Consider the following 26259-nt stretch of genomic DNA (forward strand, 5'->3'; position numbering starts at 1 on the left):
AATAGAGAGCTTACAGAATCAAGAAAAGCAATAACACTGTATTCAGTATAAGAAGCAAGATATGTAATTCAACAAATGTGTGAATGAGGGGTTAGTCAAAGATGGTTCTTTTTATTAGAACTGAGGTGACTGGAAGAAGATGACTCCATTGGTAGACATTTAGGGATCATGAAAAAGAACACATCTGGCAAGGGAGATGTTTTGCATTCAAATAGAAAACCCATGGAGTTTAAATTGCTGAAAAGGAATCTACATGGGAATATGGGAAAGAAGCTTCAACAGAAGTTGATGGAAACAGTAAGGATGAGTAGATCTCCCATTCACCAAAGACAGTGTGATTGGCTAGAAGACCTTTTGGTCATGTCATAGGTCAAGTTCTACGTGCAGGCCTGGAAGCTGTGCCTCAGGTCATGGGCAGGTAAGTTCTAAGCCACATCTACCAGGTAGCAGGGCAGGGGCCTGGGCGATCACCCACATCTCCTTCCTCTGCTTTTAGAACAAATTCTACCATAAAGACTTCCGTCAAAACAGTGACCTATGTCTGTGAGTCTAGGATGTTGGTACAAATATATGAGGGGAAAATTTAACATAAGAACATCACCTGTTATAGCATCACACTGCAGGCAGAATGCCCGTCACAACAATGTTAAATGTCCTTGATATTAAATCTAATTTCTGTTAGAAAGCTAATATGGTGGATCTATAAGTAATTGGCCTAATTTTGGATCCCAAGGGCACAGATGGCCTGCATGCTTATGTTAGTCACAGTTCTTACCGTCCAGATGGTCTGAGGCAAGAACAGTATAGACGTTGCAATGGGAAGCCACCATGATCACAAGAGAGACAGCAGTGGTGATGATGAGGCCAGGTGTGTGCCGCATCCGTGGCAGAATGGAGGAGAGGAACCCATTGTGTGCCTGCTTTCAGGGTTCCTTCCATTCGCCATTCGGCTGGACTGGCATCCAAGGCATGGGCATCATTCTTGTTACAAAGATTTAAAAGACATTTCAAGCCACATGTAATTAAAATAACACAAGCAGTGAGATGCAAAATGAAAACATCACAACCATTGGTAAAGGCTATACAGTTTCAAATGCACAAATGGTCACTCCAAACCACATATGGGGCCAAGGAGGCGACATACTGTGGAAATTAAAACATAACTTCACCAGGGACTAGAGACCCTAACTTGCCTGTTACCCATCTGGCTCCTCACATCCTCTAGGAGAATGGATCCTAGCTGCTGCCAGGGACACAGGATGACGACTGCTCTGGCTGTTTCATGCTGAAAACGGGCTCTGAAAGGCCAGGGGCAGCAGCAGGGCGTTCCCCAGGGGTTCAATCTAGAGGTCCCTGATAGAAGCTAGAAGTCATCAGCTATCTAAAATACTGCTTGAAGTTTGGACGCTTTTCTTTGTTGAAGTCTAGAAAGCAAACATGATAGTTATAATTTTTTCCAAGCTAGTATGTCTTTTTTAAAAAATATTTAAATACAGAGAGGAGGAGAGACAGAGAGGAAGATCTTCTGTCAGATGATTTATTCCCCAAGTGAGCGCAACAGCCGGTGCTGTGCTGATCTGAAGCCAGGAACCAGGAACCTCTTCGGGGTCTCCTGCACAGGTGCAGTATCTCAATGCATTGGGCTGTCCTCGACTGCTTTCCCAGGCCACAGGCAGGGAGCTGGATGGGAAGTGGAGCTGCCGGGATTGGAACCAGCGCCCATATGGGACCCCGGAGCGTTCAAGGCGAAGACTTTAGTCACTAGGCCACGCCACCGGACCCAAGCTAGTATGTCTTTTTTTTTTTTTTGAAGATTTTATTATTATTGGAAAGCCAGATATACAGAGAGGAGGAGAGACAGAGAGGAAGAAGATCTTCCATCTGATGTTTCACTCCCCAAGTGAGCCGCAATGGGCCGGTGCGTGCCAATCCGAAGCCGGGAACCAGGAACCTCTTCCGGGTCTCCCACGCGAGTGCAGGGTCCCAAAGGTTTGGGCCGTCCTCAACTGCTTTCCCAGGCCACAAGCAGGGAGCTGGATAGGAAGTGGAGCTGCCGGGATCAGAACCAGCGCCCATATGGGATCCCGGGGCTTTCAAGGTGAGGACTTTAGCCGCTAGGCCATGCCGCCGGGCCCTAAGCTAGTATGTCTTTAGGGCTTAGGTTCAAATCCCTGTCAGAGTAAATGTTATACCTGGGCACTCTAGATTAATATTCATAAATAATTAACACGATGAAGGCAATAAACTACATGAAGCATGCCTGAGCTGTGCAGGATTATAATCTAGTTTATTTAAGGGACACAGTGAAGGGATTAGTATTAATAAGTTCATAAACAGGAAGTCCATCACATAGGACAGTTACATACAAGTTTAATTTCAAAGTTTCCATGAAATCATATCTTATTTAGCATTAACAGTTTTGAATTAAGACATCTTTTGGGAGAATATTTAGAATTTTTACCCATAATCAGTTAAGTTTACTTGAACTTTGAAAAGGCTAAGGCCATTTTACATCTAGGCAGGAAATAGGCAAATGTTAGATTCTGTAAAAACAGTTATACTTTACCAGATTTGTAAACCCTAGGAGTCTCAGAAAGACATTTGTCCTAGAACATAAAGCACAATAACAAAGCACTTGTTACAAGATATATATGAGTCATACAGTAGCTGACAAAAGATCTTAAAACTAATTGTGATCCACAACAATCCAGCAGTTTATAGTATTCTATTAAGATTTTACAGAACTCTATACACTTATGACAGAGAAAAGCAATTAAATGGTTCTAAGAGAACATGCCATTTATTGATAATTAGGGAACAAAAGAGTCTTAGGTAGATGAGCAGAGAAATCCTCAGTAAGTTAGCAGATGAGGTAGATATGAACATGTATCAGAGCAGTGAGGGTGTCCCACCTCCAAGGAGTCTAGCAAAGTCTTAAAGGGAGACTGGCAAATAGCCCCGTGGGAGGCTTGGCCAATGGTGTAGGCTGGGTAAGTATCAGGCCAGACAACTTTACTGGATGTTCTCATCTTATATATTAGTTTCTATCTCTATTTTAAACAAGAACAGTGGTTTTTATCTGAGCTAAACTGGGGCTCCTGAGAGACCCTTATGGTCACTCTAAGAGGAAAAGATACCAAATCCAGAGATAAGGACAGAGAAAAGCTGTTCTCCCATGTCCAGAAGGAAACTTTGTGTAAGTTTCCCTTCACCATGAGAACCCCCCACGGCTCTTGGGTGCTGATCTGGTGTAGCACTGGAGTTTGTGGAGAACTGTGGGTTGCTTCAGTCCCATGTTGGAGACACACTGGGAAGTGGTATACCCCGAATTTCTCAGCCTTCTAGGACAGTATAATCTCCAGTGATCTCTTCTGCAGTTGAACTGTGCCTCCTGCTTCTCAGAAGTGAATGCCAAGGGCAATTGAAAGGTTTTTATTTTAACCTTGGGGGTCACATGCTTCTTTATGGAGCCTCAGAACACCGAAGTCAGCCTCTTTATCTATGTTTCTGTGTTCTCCATTCACAGTCAGCTAAGGGATTTCCTTCATGTTTTCGCTGGCTAATTCATCTATATATTCCCTTAACTTCACTGCTGTCTTCTCCTGGACTTTAAGGTCTGAGCAGATAAGATGGAGAATATTCATCATTAATTAAGGACCACTCTCCATGATCATTTTTACTAGTTCCTATTCCTTTGTCCTGTGGGCCTTTGCTTGGTTTACTCCTGCCGGCAGTTCAGTGTTCCTGATACTGAAAATAAATCTTGAATTTTTTTTCCCAGTAATGCTTCTAGCCCTGTCATTCTTTTTATTGCCTACCCTGTTTGCCTGCATCTACAGTTTGTCTGGTGACATTATCTGGTATCTCTTTAAATTCTTGATGTCTGGCCTTGTCTCCTTTAGTCTCCTGATTGCCAATGTCAGTGGCCTTGTGCTTGTCAATCCATATTGCCATATGGTACTTCCTAAGACTTTTCCAAATTTCTCTGATTTTTCCTCATCTGGGTTTCTCAGACTCCCATTCCTTGTTCTTTTTCCAAAATATATACAAGATTCAGAGCTAATGTTTGTCGAGTCCTTACTATGCATTCTAATCTTTCCATCAATCCAACTAACATGGAACATTAGCTATTTCATTCTATAGGGGAAGAGCAAAAAAGCCAAGATACATTGTAAATGTCTGTTATAGTCTGAATGTGGTTTGTCCCATCTGAAACTCATTGAACCTTTTCCTAAAATTTTATTCTAATATTGCAACCAATTTCACATAATTATCAAAATGTTTTAGATACACTGTTGGGGAACATATTAGAGATAAGATTTTATTTGAATTTTTACCCACAACATGGTAAGAATTGGCTGGGAGGTGTTGCTAGAAGCAGGAATCTGTGAGTAGCTTGGCAAGGCCTTACTAAGGAGATAAAAATAGAAATACAGTTGTTCTCCATTATCCATTGGGGATATAGTGCAGGATTCACAGTGGATGCCTAACACAGCAGTTATTACTGAATTCTATGTGTACTGTTTTTCTTCCACAGATCTAACTATGATAAACTTACCTTCCTACTTAAACACAGCATTTTATGGCCTCTCTCTGACATATCTGAAGGGCTGTTATGACTGTGTTGTTGGATAAGTGCCATTTTTAATCAAAATAAAGATGACTTGTACACAGCATTAGGATATTTCTACTGTGATTTGATAACTGAGACAGATACTAAGTGACTGAACGGTGGCTACTACAGATACCCTAGAAAAAGGCATTATTTAGGTCCAGGCCAGACAAGAGTAGAATTATGTGAAAATTTTCACAAAACAAACAATAGCAAGAAATTTAAAATGTATGAGTTGAGCTGGTGTTGTAGCGTAGTGATTGTCACTTGTGATAACAGCACCCCATATAGACGCTGGTCCATGTCCCAGCTGCTCTACTTCCGATCCAGTTCCTTATTAATGGCCCAGAAAAAGCAGTAGAATATGGCTCATGTGTCTGGGGCCCTGCCCACCCATGTGGGAGACGTGGATAAAGCTCTTGGGTTTTTATTTTATCCTGAACTAGTTCTGGCCGTCATAGCCAACTGAAGAGTGAACCAGTGAATGCAAAATCTCTCTTTCTATCATTCTCTATTTTTTCTATCTTTTTCTGTCTTTGTTTCTTGTTATAACTCTTAAAAAAATAAATCTTTAAAAATGAAAATTTCAGAAATACACATTCATAAATTCTATTTTTAAAGATTGTTTTAGTTAATTGAAAGAGTTACAAAGAAAGAGACACACACACAGAGATTGCATCCACTGGTTCACTTCCCAAATGGCCACAATTGCCAGGGTTGGGCCAGACCAAATCCAAGATCCAGGAACTTGTTCTTCTAAATGTTTTATATGGGCATAGGGGCCTAATCACTTGAGCCATCTTGCACTGTTCTCCTAGTCCATTAACAGCTATCTGGAGTGTAGGTGCAACAGCCAGGACTTGAACCAGACCCATGTGTGATCCTATACAGAGGGTATCAGCTTTATATGCTGCAGCACAATGCTGACCCCTCAAATTAATATTTGGGATTATGGTTGACTAGAGGTTACTGAAACTTCACAAAATTAACCTATGAATTGGGAGTAGCCTATGAACTGGAGAAACCTTGTGTTTACCTATACTTGAGAATGAGAGAAAATCAATCTGACCATTGGCCTATTGGTTCTCCTTTAGACTGTGGTCACGGTCCACAATAAGTGACAAATTTTAAGGCTCTATATCACTATTGCTCACCTAGTGTCCTCTTTGGCTTTGTTAATTCAGAGACAATGTTAGAAACCAAGGGCCAAAGATTTAAGGCTATCTACTCTTGGGTGTAGATGTTTATACTCACTATCTTAAGTTCTCACGTGATTGGACTATGGCTGCTATATTTCTTTCTTCATAACCATCAACTCAAGATGGAGAAGCTAAGCCTTAGTGAGAGAACAGCAGTATGCATAAAATAAGAAACAACTGGTGGAGTGGTGATAATAGGAAGAATTGCTTGAAAATCAAATAGTACTTGAAAGATAACAATGATACGAAGGATAATGACAGGGTAAAAAAAAAGAGTGGTTTCTTGGGGGAAAGATTGTGTGTGTGCGTATGTGTCCATGTGCACGTATGTATTTGAATGAGGGACTACAATAGTGAGAAACAAATTAGAACAGTAGGGTTGAAGCCATTTGTGAAAGGATATGGGAGTTTAGATTTGATTTGAGGCAGTGAGATATTATCAAATTGGTTTAAATAGAGGAAGCACATCATTAAATGGGCGTTTAAGAACATCCAACTCTGAATGCAGTTTGTGCAATTACTAAAGGGAATTAACCCAGGAAGTTGGTAGACAAGTTGGGAAATGATTTACAAAACAAAAGAGGTTGCTACTCTGAATTTAGACAGTAACATTTGGAGCAGAGCTCACAGGATGAAGGTTGAAAGGGAGTAGAGGCAGCATAACTGACAGAGCTAGAAATAATTTGGGGAGAAGGTATATGAAACAAGAAGCAAGAGCCAAAATGTGTATCTGATTTGTGTGTGAACATCTGAGTGGGTAGAGATGCTGATAGCTATGAAAGGGAACTGGAAAGGCAGCAGATTGGGAATTGGATGTGGAAAGTATGCATTCTATTCTAGAGATCTCCCAAAAGTACGTGAATGAGTGTTATGAAAAAATGCATGCATTTTATAAGCTGTTAGACTAAAAAAAATTATATTTTAATTCCATTTTCTTGGTAAAGTAGCTTTATATGATATATATGTAATCCAGAAAGAGACATAATTCTGTAGTGGAGTCCAAGTCAGTGTTTAGGGTATATATCAATAAAAACCAGTGGTTATAGAAATTAGTTTAAACCAAAAGGACTGATGAAATAATTACAGCTTTTGACTCTTGACTCAGCTGTTAGGTTTCATTCAGGTCATATGAGAATTACTGAATAATAAAGAATAATATATATATATATATATATAATATATATAATATATAATATATATATATCCAGAAGGTAGAAACAATCCCCCAGGATAGCAGAAGTGCAACCATCTGAATTCTCCAGCTATATACTTGGCAAAAGCTGAATAGCAGCATCCACAGAGAGAATATATTTTATCATGTAGATCCAATTTTCCTTGCCCAAAATTCTTAGTTTGGATACAAAGACTGTATGTTTGACATACGGTTGATTTAGAATTTTTTTTTGTTTTCCTCAGTAATTTGACCAGATTTGCATATGATCCATTTGATCCCTTATCATAGTCAATTGCAATTTTAGTAAATATTTAACAAAACAAAAAAAACAAAAAAAATCACATGCATTAGATGGAGTGTGAAAACGGGCTTTGAAAATAGATTTAGAAATTTATTTCTGAAGTTCTCTTTTTTTCAGGGTTCCTTCTGTTCTTAGTCTCTCTTGGGGAAATCAGCCTGATGGTATAGTTCCAAGTGAAATGACTCTGTTATTTTGATGGCTCCAGTAATGTCAGGGAATGTGAAAGCATCAGATTGGCAATTGCAAAGTAGTCTCTGTGGTACTCATCAAGAAAGGTCCAGTGAATCCTTTCAGTCAGTAAAATTTCTCTGCATTGCTCTAGGTCAATTCATTATTTCATTTCCCAAGTATTTGAAACTTCATGAGGCAAACAGAATTTGACATGGTTTAAATCCTTGCTTTATCTAAAGATTTAAGAAATCTTAGTTATAATGTCAGAGTCTTTAGCTTCTGGTATGAAAAATAAATCATAAGCTTTTATTTATTTGCAAAATTCTATCAAAGCATCTGTGCATGGTAGTAAGTTCAGGTGGTTTATAAGGCAGTGAGGTTTCCTTAGATTTTTAATTACTTTTTAAATTACAAAACTAATGTGCAATTTTTAAAAAATATTTATTTATTTTTATTGGAAGGATTTGCAGAGAGAAGGAGAGACAGAGAGAAAGATTTTCCATCTGCTGGTTCACTACACAAGTGGCCATAATGACTAGAGCTAAACTGATCTGAAGCCAGGAGCCAGGGTCTCTAAACGGGTGCAGGGTCCCAGGCTTTGGGCTGACCTCAAGTGCTTTCCTAGGCCACAAGCAGGGAGCTAGATGGAAAGTGGAGTGGCTGGAATAGGAACCAGCACCCATACGGTATCCTGGCACGTGCAAGGTGAGGACTTTAGCCACAAGGCTACTTTGCATGGTCCCTAATGTGCAAGCACATTAGTTTTGGCCCAGGGCGATAGCTTAACGGCTAAAATCCTCACCTTGCACATGCCAGGATCCCATATAAAGCAGAGGGAAAAGCAGAGGAAACATAGTTAATTTTTTAGCAACCTTAGTTTTATCTAACAAAACATTTAAGACATTGCTGTGTATCAGCACTTATGAATTTGCTTCATTTTTTTCACAGACTACATAATTTAATATAGAAGTTTTAATATTCAGCCATCAATTCATTGAAAATCACCATCGTTCTATAATAAGCGATACCAAACTGAACAGCTTTAAATACACATTTGTTCAAAACAGCATCTGTAAGATATATTCTTAAAAGTTAAGTTGCTAAGTCTCATAATAAATGTATTTTAACTCCCACTAATATTGTTAAACTGATTTCAAAGGAGGTACCAGTTTGTATCCAGATCAGCCACGGATTTGAAGGGCTACTTCCTTCTTATATGGAACTCTTAAAAACAAAACAAACAAAAACAAGCAAATAAATACAACTTATTTTGTCAACCCAATCAGTAAAAAGTTGCACATCCTTGTGGGTGTTTTGCATTTTTTATTCCTTTTGCAATGAATCATATATTTGTCTTTTGCACTTTTTCATATTTATAAAAACTATTTGTTCAGAAAATCAGTGCTTTGTTAGATTTGGTAGACATATAGTTACACTGTGTGCTTGACCTTCGAATTCAGTTTGATATTTTTCCTATGCCAAAATTTTTTAATTTATAAGCTAAAACTTATGAATATTCTATGCTTTCTAGTTTTATATCTTGCTCAGAAATCATTCTTACCACTGCAATTGTAAGAGCAAATTTCTCTATGTTTATTATTTTATTTTAATATTTAGTTATTGATCTATCTGCAAATGTTTTGAATGTAAACATTGTGGAAGGGGTCAAATCCTCTACATCCCCAATGCTAGAAATTTTAGGAAAACATATAGTATTGAAAATATCAAGCGTTTTGATCACTCATCAGAATGTGTTTCTATTTGTTCAATTCTTCATTATGTTACTCAAAATCATATTAGTTTATTTCACATAGATCTTACCTATTTATTCCTATTGTATATAGTTCATATTATAGAAGCGATCTTCCCCTAAAAATATTATAAGCAATATTTATATATTCCAAAAAACTATTGATTATTACTTATTTTAGGATATTTAAAATATTTTCTTAGATTTAAATATGCTCTTCTTGAGTTTTCAATTACCGTTTTTTTGTTTTGTTTTGTTTGTTTACAAATAAATGGTAATTTTGGTTTCTCCTTCCCAATGACTATACCTCTTCTTTGTCTTATCTGATATTGTCTCCCTTTTCATAAGAGCAAACATTAACAACATATCGTGATGTGTTCTCCTGTTTCGAACTGTTGTGCATTCATTTATCTGTGAGTTCTTTATTTTGTGGCTTCTGGGTTTCATGCTTTACTCCTTTTGATCTTTCCAATCCGCCCCACCACCAATACAAAAGATACATTACATATTTTCCTCTAATATTTATAGTTTTCATTTTACACTTAGATCTTTAATCCATCTGGAATTTATTTTTATATATTGCATGAGATAAAAATCTAATTTTATTGTTTCCAGATGGATTGCAGAATTTCCCAACATCATTTACAAAACTGGTCAGCTTTTCTTCACTGGTATGAAATGTCACTTTAATCATATTCTAATTAGATTGGTTTTATTTTTAAAAAACCATAAATGAAATGGATTACAGTAGAGAACAAGAAACATGAAAAACCGGCAAAAACAGACATCAAGATAAAATTTGTGCACACAGTGTTTAATGTATATAGTAAAATACAAAGATCAGTATAAACTTTAGAGAAAATATTATTATACTATTTTATAGTAAAAAAAAAAGATTTGGAAGATATATGTCCATAGTATGTTTGGTTGCAGCAGTTAATTATTTAAACATAGTTTAGAGTCACTTCCTTCATACCGAAAGTTATTTGAAGCCTCTAAGCAATAAACATCTCCCAGCTGCCTAGTTCAGTTTCCATCAGATGTTTCTGAAAGCAAAGCAGATGTCTACAAAGTCAAAACCAAAGTAAGAAATGAGGAGGGAAATGCCAATCTTTGGTTCCTGGAATTCAAGGCTGGTTTTGTTTCACTTGCATCTCTGAAACTCTGCAGTAGATTTCAACATTTCTCTTTCTCAGAGAAGAATGAAGATGATAGTCTTCCACTTAGCAGCAGAGTTGGTTAAGCGCTATCAGGATTAAACAGTAAAGATGGTAAGAATCAATATTGAGCTATGAAATCCTACAGTGTTTGTAGCTACAACACATGCCTTCCAAGAATTTTGGGACGTTTCAGTCAGTTACCAATTAATATCACAATTGTGAATTCTATCCTTCGCCATATCTGTAAAAGATTATAAAATTATTTTATTTTTGTTGGCTCTTCAAACAAATAAAAATTGACATAATAATCAGGCACAGGGAGAGTATTCTAATATTTTCTGTGAAAACATTATTCAGTTAAGTGTGTGTTTTATTGTAGGCTGCTAAACTTTGTAATGTTTTAAAACATCTATCTATCTATCTATCTATCTATCTATCTATCTATCTATCTATCTATCTATATTTGCCAATACATGGCAAAAAATGGGGCCTGGCACGGTATTAGCCTAGCAGCTAAAGTCCTCATCTTGAACGCACCAGGATCCCATATGGGTGCTGGTTCTAATTCCAGCAGCCCTGCTTCCCATCCAGCTCTCTGTTCCTGGCCTGGAATCTGTCAAGGACGGGCCAAAGCCTTAAGATCCTGCACCCGTGTGGGAGACTCAGAGGAGATTCCGGACTCCTGGCTTCAGATCTCCTCAGCTTCATCCGTTGCAGCCACTTGGGAATTGAATCAACGGACAAAAGATCTCTCTTTCTCTCTCTCCATATATATATTTATATATTTATATATGAAGTACGTATATATATGTACAACTTTGCAATAAAAATATATACATCTTTTAAAAATGGCAAAAAATGTCACACAAAGTGGTTATGAGGTGACTTTCCATACAATAGTTTTGTAGCAGGTATGCTGTGTTTTCTTACAAGTGTAATAATGTGTTATGTAAGAGGGACATTTGTTAACCCTAAGAAATTAAACAACGTCAACAGCACAGCAATAGTACATGTCTTCATAAAGGCATCGCTTCCCTCAGTTATTGGAGATTGGCATGTGGTGTGTATGTAGGGAGATGGCAGAGAGGTATGGCCGGCATCAAATTTTACATATGATGTGCATCTGTCATCTTATCACTAAGGAAAGATAAACAATCCCCGGATGTCAAACATATGGGAAGTAACTGATGTTCTAACCACTTGATAGCAAACATTTGGATGTTTTAAAACATTGTAATGGTTAGCAGTCTGCAATAAAAACATATACTTAATTGAATACATTTTTAACTTTTCATCAGAGAGACAACCTGAACTTAGTGCTTTTTTTTAAAATAAAATAAACAAATATGGATTTTTTTCTGCTATTAAAAACAAGTAACCCGTGGAAGTAGAAGTGGCAGTTAGTTTAACAATTGATTCCCTTAGCAGATTTTCCTGGAAAACTGCAGAATGTGTGTCTATTTTTGCTTCCATGAATTGCCAAGACAGTCCTGAGTATGCTCTTTGGCTTCCTGGCACTCTAAATAAAGCTAGACTTTGGAAAGGGTTTTTATTTCCCAGGCCTTCAGCAGGAGTGCTAATTACAAAATACTTTATTTAAACTCTAGAAAACTCATTTGTGAAGTGAAGCCAAGCCTCAGATTTGAAAGCATTTAAAAATATCCTTGCGATAGTCATATTGCCCTATAAATGGTCTGTTTTTAGAGGCTCAGTGTTTGTTCTGCTGTAAGAAAAAAATTAAAACATGAAGCGTATGCCATGAACAAATCCACAATAACAAACAGCACATACATGTTGTGGAAGAAAATATTCAACACAAAAAAAAACAATCTGCCAAGGCATTTTTGTAAATTGCCATTATTATTTTGCTTCCAATTGCTGAACATTTTAAATAACATGCCTATAAAAGTCATCAGCTTCTTTACTTCATATAAATATAATCCACTGATCTTGGCTCACATAAAATTATTATAGAAGAGTATTAATGTATTCCATTATTGCATGTGTAATTTTACAATCATTATATTGTTAAACTTAGAACCACAAGGTAGGGAAGAAAATTTATTTCAAAACATTCGTTATTCTGCATAGAAAGCAGAATTATCTAAAAACACTTCTTACCAAGTGTTTTAAATGGATATCATGCCACACAAAAATCCGTAGATAAAATTGTCTGAATTGTTCATTAGATCACACCCAATTAAGGGCACACCCTACCTTAAAAGACCTGAGTGTACTAACAGAGGAAGAATTAGGAATGATTTCAATCCTAAAACAACAGTTATGGAATTCTGTCCTCCTATAGTTATTGCTATATATCCAGGAGAAGTTTCACACTGTATCACTTAAACATCATTTTAAAATTTTTTGAATCTCCTCCTTCTGGAAAGGATGGACATGTGTAATGGGGATCTATGGCTGTCACTGTGCTGGGAAATGAAGTTGGAATGCAGGGGGATGAAGTGGCTTGCCTTGACTGCCACAGTGTGGTGGCACATGCCGACCTCCATTACTCATTAAGGGCTGTTGGCTGTGAGAGGGGTGCTTGCAGGCCTCAGTAGCCATTTTCTTTGAGAGCAAAGGCTGTCTCCATTGATGACAGGTCAGAGGAGCTGCCGTTGCTTGTGGCTGCTGGCAGACACCAGAAACCATGGTAACACTGACAGTGTCCCAAACACTTTTATTCACAGCTTCAGAACTTCTAAGCATCAGCCCATAATATTCAACTTGGAAGTATAGAAAATGACAAAGTGGACTGCAGAAAAACACGCAGGGACTCTACAAACCTCCTTCAGAAGTGGGACTTGTGTCTCTGCATGCTTTTTGCTAGTATTTCCTGTCTTGTTTCCAGTACATGTATAACCAAAGTGGCTTTCTGTGAACTCTATAGCACCCAAGCCAAAAGCAAGAAAATTCCTAAGGGAGCACATGTGCCATGCCAGAAAACCACATCAACCCAGAAAAAAAGGCTTTCCTGGGAAGGCCTTTGCAGTGATGAATGGGACTCTGTATGACATGGAAACTGAGCAGGAATTTTCGCTGCTTAGAGCCCCCAGTGAGGTAACTTTAAAGGCACTTTCCCCTTCATTTGTTCTGCATTCACTGAATGTACATTTTGATGTCAGAGGGACATTGCAGAAAAGATCAGAACAGAGTCTGACAATGCAGCTAAAGTTCAAAGCTTCTGTATTTTAAGGTAACAGCTGCGATAGTTGTCTGCACTAAATCTTTCTAGGGTATGTCACTATAACTTTGTCCATAGCTTTCAAACAATCACGACAAGCATATCATTTTAGTTGTCCAATAACTGACATCTGATACCATTACACACTAAGTTGTAGCAAAAGCTACTAATCAGAGTTCCTTCTAGTTAAAAAAAGAACATTTTTCAGCTTTGATTTAACTTTTTTAAAAGGCTGTTCCTTTGAGAATCATCATATGTCAAAGAAGGGAGGGGAAAATGGAAGAAAATCCTGTCTCTGAGAAGAACTAGAAAACTAGATGCCCTAGCTACTGCGCTGTTCCACTCAATAACTAAGTTGTCGAATGGGACTCCACAGAGCTGGCAGGTAAGGTCTGCAATGGAATAGCCAGGCCCTCCTTCATCTCTCCCTGCCAAACCCCTGATGAGAGCCCGCTGTCGGAGGGCTGGCCTTGGCACCTGCGCTCTCCTGGGGAGCTTTCCGACTGATGTTTCAAGGAAGCACGTGCTGCCAAGGCCAGCACCACCAGGCGGTAGAGATGCAGCACCACCACGAGGAAATTTTTCGCAGCAAAGAACACCAGCATTTGGTTGGTCACATTGAAGTAGATCATTAGGATGAGGCGCAAGACAAGGAAGGGACCGTCTTGGATGAAGACACTGATTCCAATATTCCACATATCAGCGCTGTATTTGCAGAAGAACAGGCTGGTGAATCCCCGGGTTGTCCCAGATGAAGAGCACGCTAAATGCTGCACTGAAAAATACCAGTCAGACCCGTTAACATATCTCTCTGGAACATAGAAACGTGAGACTAAATGGCATGAGACTAGCAGTTAACACTGGGTCATCACCAGTAAATGACTGGAATTGATTCTGTAGTTTAATTCTCTCCATGTAAAATATTTCAGATGATCTTCTGGTTCTCAGTAGAGGAAAGATACGGTTAAGCAAATAAGAAAGAATAAAGGGAGATGTCATGTGTGTTCTCGGGGAGTGCAGTGAAGAGATGCAGTACTGTGGGTCTCAAGTCAGGTTGTATGGCGCCTTTGTTTTCCAACAATGGGATGCTAGGATTCCTTAACCTTCCTGGCTTCAGATCCTTCCTTTGGAAACTGGTAGCAATGGTTTCTGTGAGGACAGAAGTGCCAGTTCAATGGTTCATTCTGTTTCCAGGAAAACAGTACTTGGGGCACCTCTCTAATTTCTCGTTTTATCTTCTGCTGGGCATAATGAACGACTTGCTTTGACTGTTGATTTTGGTAAATGAACCTAAAGTATGTGTAGCCCAGATCAGTCTAGAACTAACCTTTAGAATCCACTGATTGACTCAGAATCATATTTAAAGACTTGAAAAAGTTCATGGAAATATGGAAGTAAAAGATAAATTTATTTTAATGCAAAAAATTTAAGCACAGGCATATTTTTTCATAGTACATGTTTCCTCAAACTTTTTGAAGAAATCCTGGATGTTGAACAATTTTTTTTTAATGGTGAGGGAACAAGCCCAAATAAATGCCATAGTTATTTTATTTTTTCTTCACTCTTTATTGCATTTGTTTTGCAGTGTACATTTAAGGCTGGATGTAATTACTGACTTTATCCAGTTGAACAAAAGGAGGTCCAATCAACAGACGAAACTTGTTGTTTTAATTTCTAAAATGTAAATTTATTTCAGGGTCAAGGGCAGAAAATAATCCTTTTACAATGAAGTCATCCATTTAGAGTTTTAAGACAAAGAATGCCTCCATCTACTGGAGTCTGCAGATATTATGAAGCTGCTTTGATAGGAGTGAACATAATGTACTGTTTGTTGGAAAATACAATAGCGATTTAGTCAGAGGGTAACATTTGGTCTTTGTTTTTCAAGCAGCTGCATAACATTATCACCCCTGAAAGTGTACAAAATTGCTTTCTTAAATAAAAATTTATTTAGCAAGGGTATAAACCAAAAGATATGGGAGGGTGTGAATGAGCAGATTAAATTACAAAAGAAGAATCAATGAAAGATGAGTAATATTCTTTTCTAGGAAGTTAGGGTCCAGAAGGGATATCCGCAGGGTATCACCTTCTAAGGGTAATTTGCTTGATGGCACCCAATATTCTCTCAGTGGATTCTAGCTGGCCAATAAATACAGTGTACCTTCTAAGGCCTATTATGAAACAATGTGTGTGTGTGTGTGTGTGATTAGCATAAAGTTGTTTCTTTATGTTCTGGTGGCAATTTTGTTTCAAAAACCACATGATAAGTTAAGGATGTTGTTAGATCTCAGAGCTTATCAAAACATGGAACAATAAATATCCTTCTTCAAAGGATTAGTTATGATTCCTTTTTTAAATTATTAAATTATTTTTATTTCTATTTCAAATAGTTACAGAGGGAGTGATATTCCATGTGCTGGTTCGCTTCACAAATGGCTGCAATAGCCAAGAGCTGGGCCAATCTGAAGACAGGGACCAGGAACTTCTTTTAGGTCTCCCATATGATTGCAGGGATGCAGGCACTTGGGCCATCCTCCACTGTTTTCCCATGTCTTAGCAGAAAGCTGGATCAGAAATGGAGCAGCCAGGACTGAACAGAGGTTTAGCTTGCTGTACGTAGCACAGGCCCCAGGATTAATTCTGATTCTAAAGTCATAAAGTAGGATGTCATAAAAAGTAATCCAGATCAAGGAACATGTAATTAGGGCATTTTATAATTTATTCAGAGAAAAATGGCATTCAGGAGAATTTTCAAATCAAAATTCCAAGGTTGCACATAGTTACAGGATAATTCAAGGTCAACAATATCCAATTCAGCTTTCTGCAGTGATAAAACTGTTCTCTATTTCAGTCGTCCAATATGGCAGCCATATGTGATAGCTGAGCTCTTGGCATGTGGCTAGTGTGACTGAGTAATGGAGCTTTTATTTTATTTAGTTTTAATTAATTGAAATTTACAGAGCCACATGAAGCTAGCAGGAATCATACTGGACAATGTAGCTTGAGATCCCAATTAGTATGAAATGGGAAACAGTTAACTTCTTATACAATCTTAGGGATTTATGTATGACTCTATTAGATTGAGACCAAATGAGATTCCAGGGGCTAACACTGAGGAAAATTTTAATTCCACTGAAACGTTTTCTTGTTCTAAGGTTCTTCCGTGAGTTTAACAGAGGAATGAAAATGATTCTTTACCAATATCAACAGCAGCTACTTGTATAGTATTTTAACCTCTGCATTTCTAGTCATGATATAAACCTTAAATCCCTAGCTACTATGATAATCATCTGTTTCATGAGTCATGCAGTTAATAGGTTTTGTGAAATTTTACAAATCATAAGATATTGAAGTTGAAGTTAATTTCAAGTGTGTGATAATCCACTCAGTTATCTTTAGCTCATCATGTACCAGAATAGACCCACTCATGACATTGCTAAATTTTACTGTACTTTCTTTCTAAGCTGAGCTTTGGAACACTGGCAAAACAAAAGTGATAAACCTTGTAGTCATCTACTTAGTAATGAAAAACCCCAAAATCAAGAGTTGTAGTTATATCAAGACACCTACCTGCCAGGTCAAGTGGAAACTGCAGCATGCTCCATGTCCATAAGATAAGGATGGCGTAGACTAGTGAGGGCTTAGTCCTGTAATTCAGAAAAGTTGAATTAGTAGTAGAACAAGTGATTGCATGCAGAAGAAACAAATCTGAACACGTTTTTCTATCTTTGAGTGCATCACATATTTTTGAGTATATGTCTAACAAACTTCATGTAAGTGGCTGCAAAATGGTGGTAGTTTGTAAGTCCATGAGAAAATCCATGCATGATCATAATGGGGTAATGAAAAAATGAACAAGAAAAAAAAATCCAAGGCTTCATACCCAATGTAAACACCAGTTAACGACAAAGATTTTTCATCTCATATTGCTCTTTGTTTGACAAAATCTTGGAAACATTAAGTGAAACAAATCCTAGGGGGAGGGGGGCGGAAACCTAAGATATTGACATGGAAAGTGTAGTAATTTGAAGAAGTTTCAGAGAGGAAAGATTTATAATTATTCTCTAGCATTCCAACACTAAATGAAAAGGTATCTAAAATGGCTAGATGATATTCACAAATTTAAAACTCATCATGCTAAAGTGAGTTGACCTTATATATTAAATATATATAGAGATTAATTCAACAAATGAAGTTTGACATTAGACATTAGCATAGCAGGCTAAGAATAGTTCTATTTAATTTGCTTGTGGATCCAAAGAACCTAGAATAATGTGTGACAAGCAATTTGCCCTTGGCACACACTTATAGATGAAACAGTTAAATGTACAAAAGAAGGCCTTTCCTTGAGCAAATGTGTCAAGACTGCAGAATGACCCCCAAGAGTAACATCAGAAAGAACAGACGTTAACAGAATTGTAAAATATATTAAAGAAGAATCAGTCATATACATTTTTGTCAAAAATAGAAAGTTATCCATGTGACACCAGAGATGTTAACAAGAAATTTGCTTTCCATCTTTTATCAAGAGGGATTTTTAGATTGGAGAGGACTGAAAACGCATTGGGGAAGAATAATGGAAACTAAATGTTGTGAGGGGATTGTAAAGACATCTTTAAATAATCGAGGTGTTGAAGCCAAGAAACATTGAATCTCAAAACTGAGAGAATTTATAAATGCAATTTCTAAGCCATCATTATCTGTCTTGGCAGTTAATGGAGGACACAGGTGGATGACAGAAAACATTTCAGCTTTCAAAATGAAGCTGAAATATGTCTTATAGTACAAAGGGTGTGTTAGTATTAATCCCTTGTTAGATGGCCTAAGTGATTCTTTCAGAGATTGCTGAGAGTCCTTATAGAAGAAGGTAGTCACTGCTAAGCATCAGCACAGGTTCTTGAAGAATAATTGTACTCAGCTGAGCTCATTTCCTTTTTTAATGTAATAGACTTAGGATTTTCAAGCAAGAAATGCAATAAGGACTGATAACAGACATTTCGAAGTAAGCAGGGCTTATTTGAAAAAAAAATTTTTTTTAAATTCCCAAGGCAATTGAGACATGTCCCAGAAGTGAGTGTTGTCTGGCGCATCCATAAATGAACACCTCCCCAAAGGGAGCACACCCATGGGTTGCTGCAGGCTCTCCTTTGATTTTGTTCCACCTCACATTTCCTAATGACTTGGGAGGTGATACTGAAGATAAGTCTCTGACGTGTAGATGTGACTTAGAGTTTTGGTAGAAAACCACTACCATTGAAGACCCAATCAGGACTTGCAGACATGGAACAAGACAACCTATTGGATAGAATAGGAAGTAAGAGATAGCTTTTTGCAGTCGCAGCCATGAAAAAAAAAATTCAGGGAATTTCCATTAGTATTATCTAAATCTGCATCCACAGTGTGACAGGAATCACGATTTTTCAAAATTCAGATGGCAATCATAGGTCACTTAATAAAATTCTAGAATTTTGAGTATAATGCCTTGGGAACACCCACTGTAACTTTTCTGTCTTTACAGTGTCTTTATATAGAAAACTTCAAATAAATGTCTGAATTTTAAGATGATGTTACCTACAGTTTCTGGTCTCAGAATTACATACTAGGTAGGTTTCTAAACATTTAATTATGTAAGTACATACCAACTCAACAAAGTAAGGTACATACAAATATTATTCCTGTTTTACCAATATGGAAACTGGCACATAAGAAAGTTTAGTAACTTTGTCCATCATAACATGATCATTAGTGTTGGAAGTAGAAATCAAAACTAGAGAGCTTGTTTTCGTTTCCACCATTGCTACCATGGCACTATACTATTTTCATGAAAGAAATGGAAAGTTTTAGCACTGCTCCCTTCTAGAGATGCAGAACACAATTGAACAAGTATGTGTTTCAGGAAGAACAGTTATAAAGTTATTTGTATTAACAAGGGGGACTAGGAGGTAGCTGTTTGGTGCAATAATCAGATAAACCTTGAGAAGTCTACTTTCCACGCTGAAATTCTTAGGTTCAAGGCCAAGCTTCACTTCTGAATCCAGCTTCCTGCTAATTTTTACCCAGGGAAGGTAGTAGTTAATGGCTCCAGTATTCAGGTCCTTGTCACACACATTGGAAACTCAGCTTTCTGGCTGCTGACTACCACCATGCCAACCCAGGCTGTTGAAAGCAAATGAGTGAAGCAGTCAATTGAATCTTCCTCTCATTCCTTCCGCTTCCTTCCTTTCCTTTTTTCTCTCCTTCCTTCCTTCCTCACGTCTTTCCTTCCTTCATTCATTCCTTGTATCTCTCTCTCTCTTCTCTCTGCCTCTTTGCCTTTCCAAAACCTCAAAGCTAAATAAATGTTTTTAAAAGAGAGATAGAGAAACTATGGCTGTAGAGGGATAAGACTCTAGTTGGGACACACACATCCCTTATTAGAGTGCCTGATATGAGTCCAGGCTACAACGCTTCTAACCTAGCTTCTTGTTAATGCACTTGGGGGGAGGGGATGGCAGCAGGTAATGGCAAAAGTGCTTGAGTCCTGGATACACACACAAAGACCAGGTGGAATTCCTGGATTGTGGCTTCGGCCTGTCTCAGCCCCAGATAAGATGGGCATTTTGGGTAAATCAAGAGATACAGACAGGATCATTCTCTCTCTCTTTTTTCTCTCCCTCTCTGTGTCATAATGTCTTTTAAATTTAAGAAAGTTTTTATTTTTTTTTTCAAAAAAAAATAGGGAGAGAGATTAGGATAGTAAAGGAACATATAGATGTGTCATATGTGCAATGTATCAAGAAACTGAAAACTAAATCGGATACTTTAAAAGATTTATTTTGTGTGTTTAAACAACTGTAATGTTAAAAAGAAATTAAACTTGAATTTTTGACTTCAAGTTGCTAAAAGGATTTTAGCTGTATCTCCAAGAATGCGAATTTCATCACAATGAATGAAAGAACTTTTAATTATAAAATTTCAAAATGGAATAAGTTGTCACATGGGTTGATATATTCTTTAGCAGTGGATTTTTTCAAACAAAATCTATTGAAAAAATATTTGCGGATATTTTAGAGAGGACATTTCACTGCATGCAAAATATATCTTCCATAAGATTGTAACTTTTGATGTTTCTTCTAATCCCACACTTCAATAATCCACCAACAATACATGTGCAATTTGTATGCAAGGCAGTAGAAAGCAGTGATTTAGGGATCAAGTGAACAGAATTCAAACACTGACTCTCATCTTCAGCAAAGAAATACAATGGGGCTTTAATTCCATTTTGATAATATTTTAACATCTGTATGCTTTTATTGTCTCAGTCGCATTATGAGAAAGAGAAAAATAATTGGATATCATATAATTGTATGAATTAAGTATTTATATATAGAAAATACATAATTCTCTTGGAATACCGTGAAACTCAAAAAAACTATGATTGATTACTTTGTTATTTGATTTATATTACTTGTAATCTTGAAATTTTAATTTCTTTTACCTGGTACTCTTGCTTTTAAAGTACTGGTAATGATTCTTTCTTATAGTGTCAAAGTGAAGATTAAACAAGTTGTGAGACTAAAGCCCTTAGAAGTCTTCATGGCACATAGGAAGTGATAAATATACATTATTTTGTAGTACGTTTTTGTATTAATATTATGTCAGTTCACTTTTTAAAAATATTTATTAACTTTATCATCATACAAAATAAGGTTAAATTTTAGCCTAACTCTAGTAATAATTATGCCTAATGCTAGCTCTGTACTAATGAAGTTATGCTTTTACAATATGTATATTTGCTATGAATAGATAAACTATGGTAATAATGTGGGAGTGTTAGAAAACACATTGGTAAAATATGCTATAGTGAATTTATCAAAACTAACTTTGGAAAAGTAAGTCAAACTTTTTTAAAACTGCAAATATGAATTGTTATATCAGACAGTAAAAAATACTCGGGAAGACTAAATGTTGGCATGTGAATAAATCACTGAGTTCAAATGACAAAAACTCAAGATTTGCAAAGGAATTTTGAGGTGTTTCTATCCATCATTGTCCTATATGTATTATCTACATCTGTGGCAACTGACAAGCACATAGACAAAGAATGGACTTGATTTATAAAGAGAAGAAAAAGATCTTGAGAAAATATAATTATTGATGTGAACTACTTAGAAGACTAGGAGGATAAAAACCGGTTCATTGTGCTTCAATATGCCCAACCTAGTGGATGAAAATTAGAAATAAAAGGTCATGTATTGGAAATTTTATAGCTGTTTCCATCAAAGGTGGAAATATTCCTGTAGAGAAGAGAAAATCAATACATAGATTCATCTACCTGTCAAAAAAATGACAAACACCGTTAGAAAAGAGAGAGCAAGACATCTAATCCAGAAGAAAAGTTTCATCAAGAAATATGAAAAGAAATGAAGAAGAAACAGAGTAAACAAATGAAAATGTATGCAGTAAATAAAGTAAAATATCAGTAATGCTATGGGAAAATGACCTATGTTCAGAAAAGACTGCATGGAGTAATCTTCAAAGGCATAAATAGCCTGTGAACTCTTCCTGGCAATGATGATGAAACTCATAGGTGTGAAAATGCTGGACGGCAACTGTAGCAATATGAAAAAGGTCAACAAATTTTCTTCCCAACAACAAAAATAACACCAGGTAAATTGCCCAAAATAATCATTTCAGGCTCTGAAAGTCATCCATAGACAAATAATAAATTGAGTAACAATTATTCTTGAAACTCTGAAGGACTTTCAGGTAAGAAAAGTGGGGAACGACAGAATTTTTGTCCAAGACATTGTTATATCCTCAGTGTGGCTGTTAAGGACCAGTTACACTGGATGGAGTTAAATAGGCAATGCTGAATTTATTCAAGGCTGTACCAATAAGTGAGAGAGACCATTTCAAAAATGAGAGAGAAACTAGAAAGAATGTACTTAACCCTGCTGAAGCACAAGGTGGGAGCATTTTTCTACACCAGGAGGAGGGTAACCCATTATAAAAGTAGCAGGGTATATTAGAGTAGAAGCTGTTTAACGCAGTTTGTTTGTTCATTAACATTTATGGGAGTTAAACTCTTTTCCCTGCACCATACTCTTCCCTTTATGACATTTATTCCTTGCTATACATTTGTTCTGTTCCATACTATATGTCAGAATGACGGTTTGGAAACCATTTAGGAATAAACATTCTTCTTTGTAAACTGGTAAGATGTTGGGAGAAAATATGCATCTCAAATGGACAAAGAAAGAATTATGCTTTCAAGGTTTTTAAAAGTAAATGCGCTAAGGAAAGTGAAATTAGGGGCCTGCCATTAGGAAAACCCTGTGAAAAGTTTATGCATGTTGTAAGATTATTAAGACCATCAAACCAGTCAGAGCAAGTTTTACCACAGAGGAACTGGCAATTGAAACCAGAGGCCCTTTATGACTAGAAGGAGCTGATTAATGGGAATTATAATATGAAATCTAATACTTAGAAGCAAGATCATTAAAAATAACAACTTGATTAGAAATGAATAAGAAAATTCATAGCTTCTACTTTCAGGTTGCAATTCTTGTTGGGATGAGTGATAAACTAATTCTAAATTTCATAGAGATTCTCAAAGTAAGCTAGCCATAGAACACCTAGGTATGTGTTTCTATCTGCTGAGTAATTGCATGCATTTGAAGGGAAGGTTCAAGAAGCCTAGTGGCTAATGAAACTTGAAGCAGACATGTAAATATCCTGCATTTATTATTTGCTGGGTGTTGAGGCCTTTGCTTCCGAGAGCCCTTTTCTCCTATGTTAAATTTGCCATATCATCTCTCATCTGGAATAATACTTGAAAATTTGATTGTGTCAGTTTTTTTTTTTACATCTTTCACTGGAATCATCAGTGGTGTTTGTTTGCCAACTGGCAACCTTTTTTGCTTCTTTGCAGGAGTAATGATTTTCAACTATTGCCTTGTTGATACAAAGAAGCAGTTCTAATTCTATGAAAACATTCTCTTTTGATTTTAATAAAGAACATGTGATTCCCTAAATAAATGAATGAATGAGTGAATGAATAAATAGATAACTTTGCTACCCAAAACATAACACTAATCTTCTGAAGGTAGGAGTAACAAGAGCTTATTTCTTTTTTCAGAAGATAGGAATCACAAGATTTTTATCGTTACCTTGGCTAAATCCCTGACTGACCACATATTATGAAGGTGTGGCTGCTATGATGACAAACCAAACATAAAATTGAAAAGTAAAAAAAAAAAAAAAAAAGACCGAGATCTCATTGGGTTCTTGGGTTCTACAAGTGACAGAAACAAATGGTTGCAAGAAATCCTGAGGTGGTGGTAGGAGAAACCAGAGGATGCTATATTGTTACAACGTATCATCCAACACCTGTTTTTTTTTTTTTCCTACAAAATATGTAAAATACAAGCTGGGACTTATAATTGTGAAAGGGAAACAATCAGTACAAACTGATCCTATTAGGACCCAGATATTGGATAGAAACAGACACCAAAGTAAGTGTTACAATTATTTTCAAAGAAAGAAAGAAAACCATTGCTCATAAATTGAGGCAAAGCTTAAAGCAGTAGTCCAACAAATAAATAGGGCTATAGAAACTGTGAAAATAATTAAACAAATTCCACAGCTGAAAATATAAAAAAAAATTGAATGCAAAGTTTACCAGATGGACTCAATGACTTGACCCTGCCTCTAGATTTGAGATAGCAAAACAATCAGTGAAGAAAGAACAATGTAAATCATTTTACCTGAAGGACAAAGAGTAAAAAAAAAGCTTGAGGAAAAATGAGCCTAGGAAACATGATCAGAGATACCCATTTTTCATAGACGTTCCAGATAAAGAAGAGAAAAAAGAATGAAAAAAAAGTATTCACAAATACACTTGGTTAAAATTTGGAGGGGAAAATGTTTACAGACCCAGGAACTTCTGCAAAACCCTAAACAAACTGACAACAAAGAGATTCTCACCTAGGTGTATCACAGCCAAATTACTGGAAGACAAAGATGAAAAGAAGCCTTGATGACAGCAAGAGAAACTTGAGTCATAATATACAGGAGAATAGGAAAATAAGTAATGACTAACATCTGATCAGACATGATGACAGCCAGAAAGACAGTGGAATGGTATGTGTATAATGTGCAAAGCAAATACTCTCAGCTGTGATCATTTCTATATATAGCAAAACTATCATTCAAATACAAAGGCAAAACAAACACTTCCAGATGAAGAAAGACATGGAGAATTTGTTGCTAGCATATTTGATTTAGAAAAAACAAATGGTTTTTAATGGAGTCTTTGAGGCTAGAAGAAAGTTAGTAGAAATCCACATGGAGAACTTAAGAGTATAAACTCTGTGACTATAGAAGTAAAAATAAAAACAAATACATAAATGTTTTTGCAGCCAAATAAATATTTACTTCATCTTCGGGCATATAATGCATATATAAAACAATGGTTTATAACATGCAAAGACATAATGTCAAACTTTGAAAAGTCTGTGGAAAATTAAAACATGTTTATTTTTATTGAAAATTTTTGGAAAGCCAGGCATGTGTATATAACTATAATAGCAAAAAGAAGGGGAAGGAAATATAGCAATGAGCATCAGAAGTAATGGAGTTAATGAGCAAATACAGCACTATTGTCATACTTCCCTGGAGTTAAATGGGTATGTAAAAATGAGGACATGTAGTCAAGTACAAAGCTTTAAAGTGTAGTTGTAATCCCTAGATCAACCAGAGATCATGTGACTTTATCTAGAAATAGCATCTTTGTAGATATTACCAAATTAAGATTGTGTCATGGGCCCGGTGGCGTGGCCTAGCAGCTAAAGTACTCGCCTTGAAAGCCCCAGGATCCCATATGAGCGCCAGTTCTAATCCCGGCAGCTCCACTTCCCAGCTGGTTCCCAGCTTTGGATTGGCACAGCACCGGCCATTGCGCTCACTTGGGGAGTGAGTCATTGGATGGAAGATCTTCCTCTCTGTCTCTCCTCCTCTCTGTATATCTGACTTTGCAATAAAAATTAATAAATCTTTTTTAAAAATGCTATATTAGTGAATCAAAGAAAATTTCATTAAAAAAAAAAGATTGGGTCATAATGAAATGTCTAGTGTCCTTAGAAGAAGAGGGAAATGTGGGGATAGATAGACACATTGAGGGAGAAGACAGAAATGAGAGTGGTAATACCTATAAGCCAAGCGACCCGAGGATTGTTACATGCCACTGGTAGTAAGAAGGGAAACCTAGAATGGATTCTTCTTCAGGATCTCCAATGGGAACCAAAAATCTTGATTTTTTTTTTTTTAATTTCTAACCTCTGGAGCTATGGACAAGAATAATTCACTGTTGTTTGAGTATCATGTTTTGGCATTTTTGTTATGATAGCTCTAGGAAACTAACAAAAAGATAAAGATTGTATCTCCTGCAGAAATGATATGCAAGATTTCAGTATTTCTTGTTTAAGAGACAGAGTTTAGATAGAAAGATGCAAATAATCTGATGTAACAGAGTGGAAAAGAACAGTCTCATACTCATACTAATAAAGCTAGAGTGCCTATATTCATCCAAAAAAAACATGGACTTTCCTACAATATTATTGGAGAAAAAGGTGATATTTTGTGATGAAAAGGGTTGCTGCATTGGAGATGTATTTTAAAGATTTAACGTGTAGGAATGGGTGTTTTAGCCTTATCTTTGGAGCACTG

At 36.6% G+C, this 26259-nt stretch overlaps 1 protein-coding gene across 1 annotated transcript in view; it reads right to left on the bottom strand.

Moving 5' to 3' along the window:
* Positions 1-13772: 13772 nt before the first annotated feature.
* TMEM26 (transmembrane protein 26) overlaps positions 13773-26259 on the bottom strand; it is a 42460-nt gene continuing 29973 nt past the window's right edge. Inside the window, exons 5-6 of the mRNA XM_004583579.2 lie at positions 17122-17198; positions 13773-14326 (exon numbers count right to left, since the gene is read on the bottom strand). Coding sequence (XP_004583636.2) covers positions 13902-14326; positions 17122-17198 — 502 coding nt within the window. The 3' untranslated portion in view covers positions 13773-13901. The remainder of the gene's footprint in view (positions 14327-17121; positions 17199-26259) is intronic.

Source organism: Ochotona princeps, chromosome 13 (assembly GCF_030435755.1).
Source record: "Ochotona princeps isolate mOchPri1 chromosome 13, mOchPri1.hap1, whole genome shotgun sequence".
Taxonomy (NCBI): domain Eukaryota; kingdom Metazoa; phylum Chordata; class Mammalia; order Lagomorpha; family Ochotonidae; genus Ochotona; species Ochotona princeps.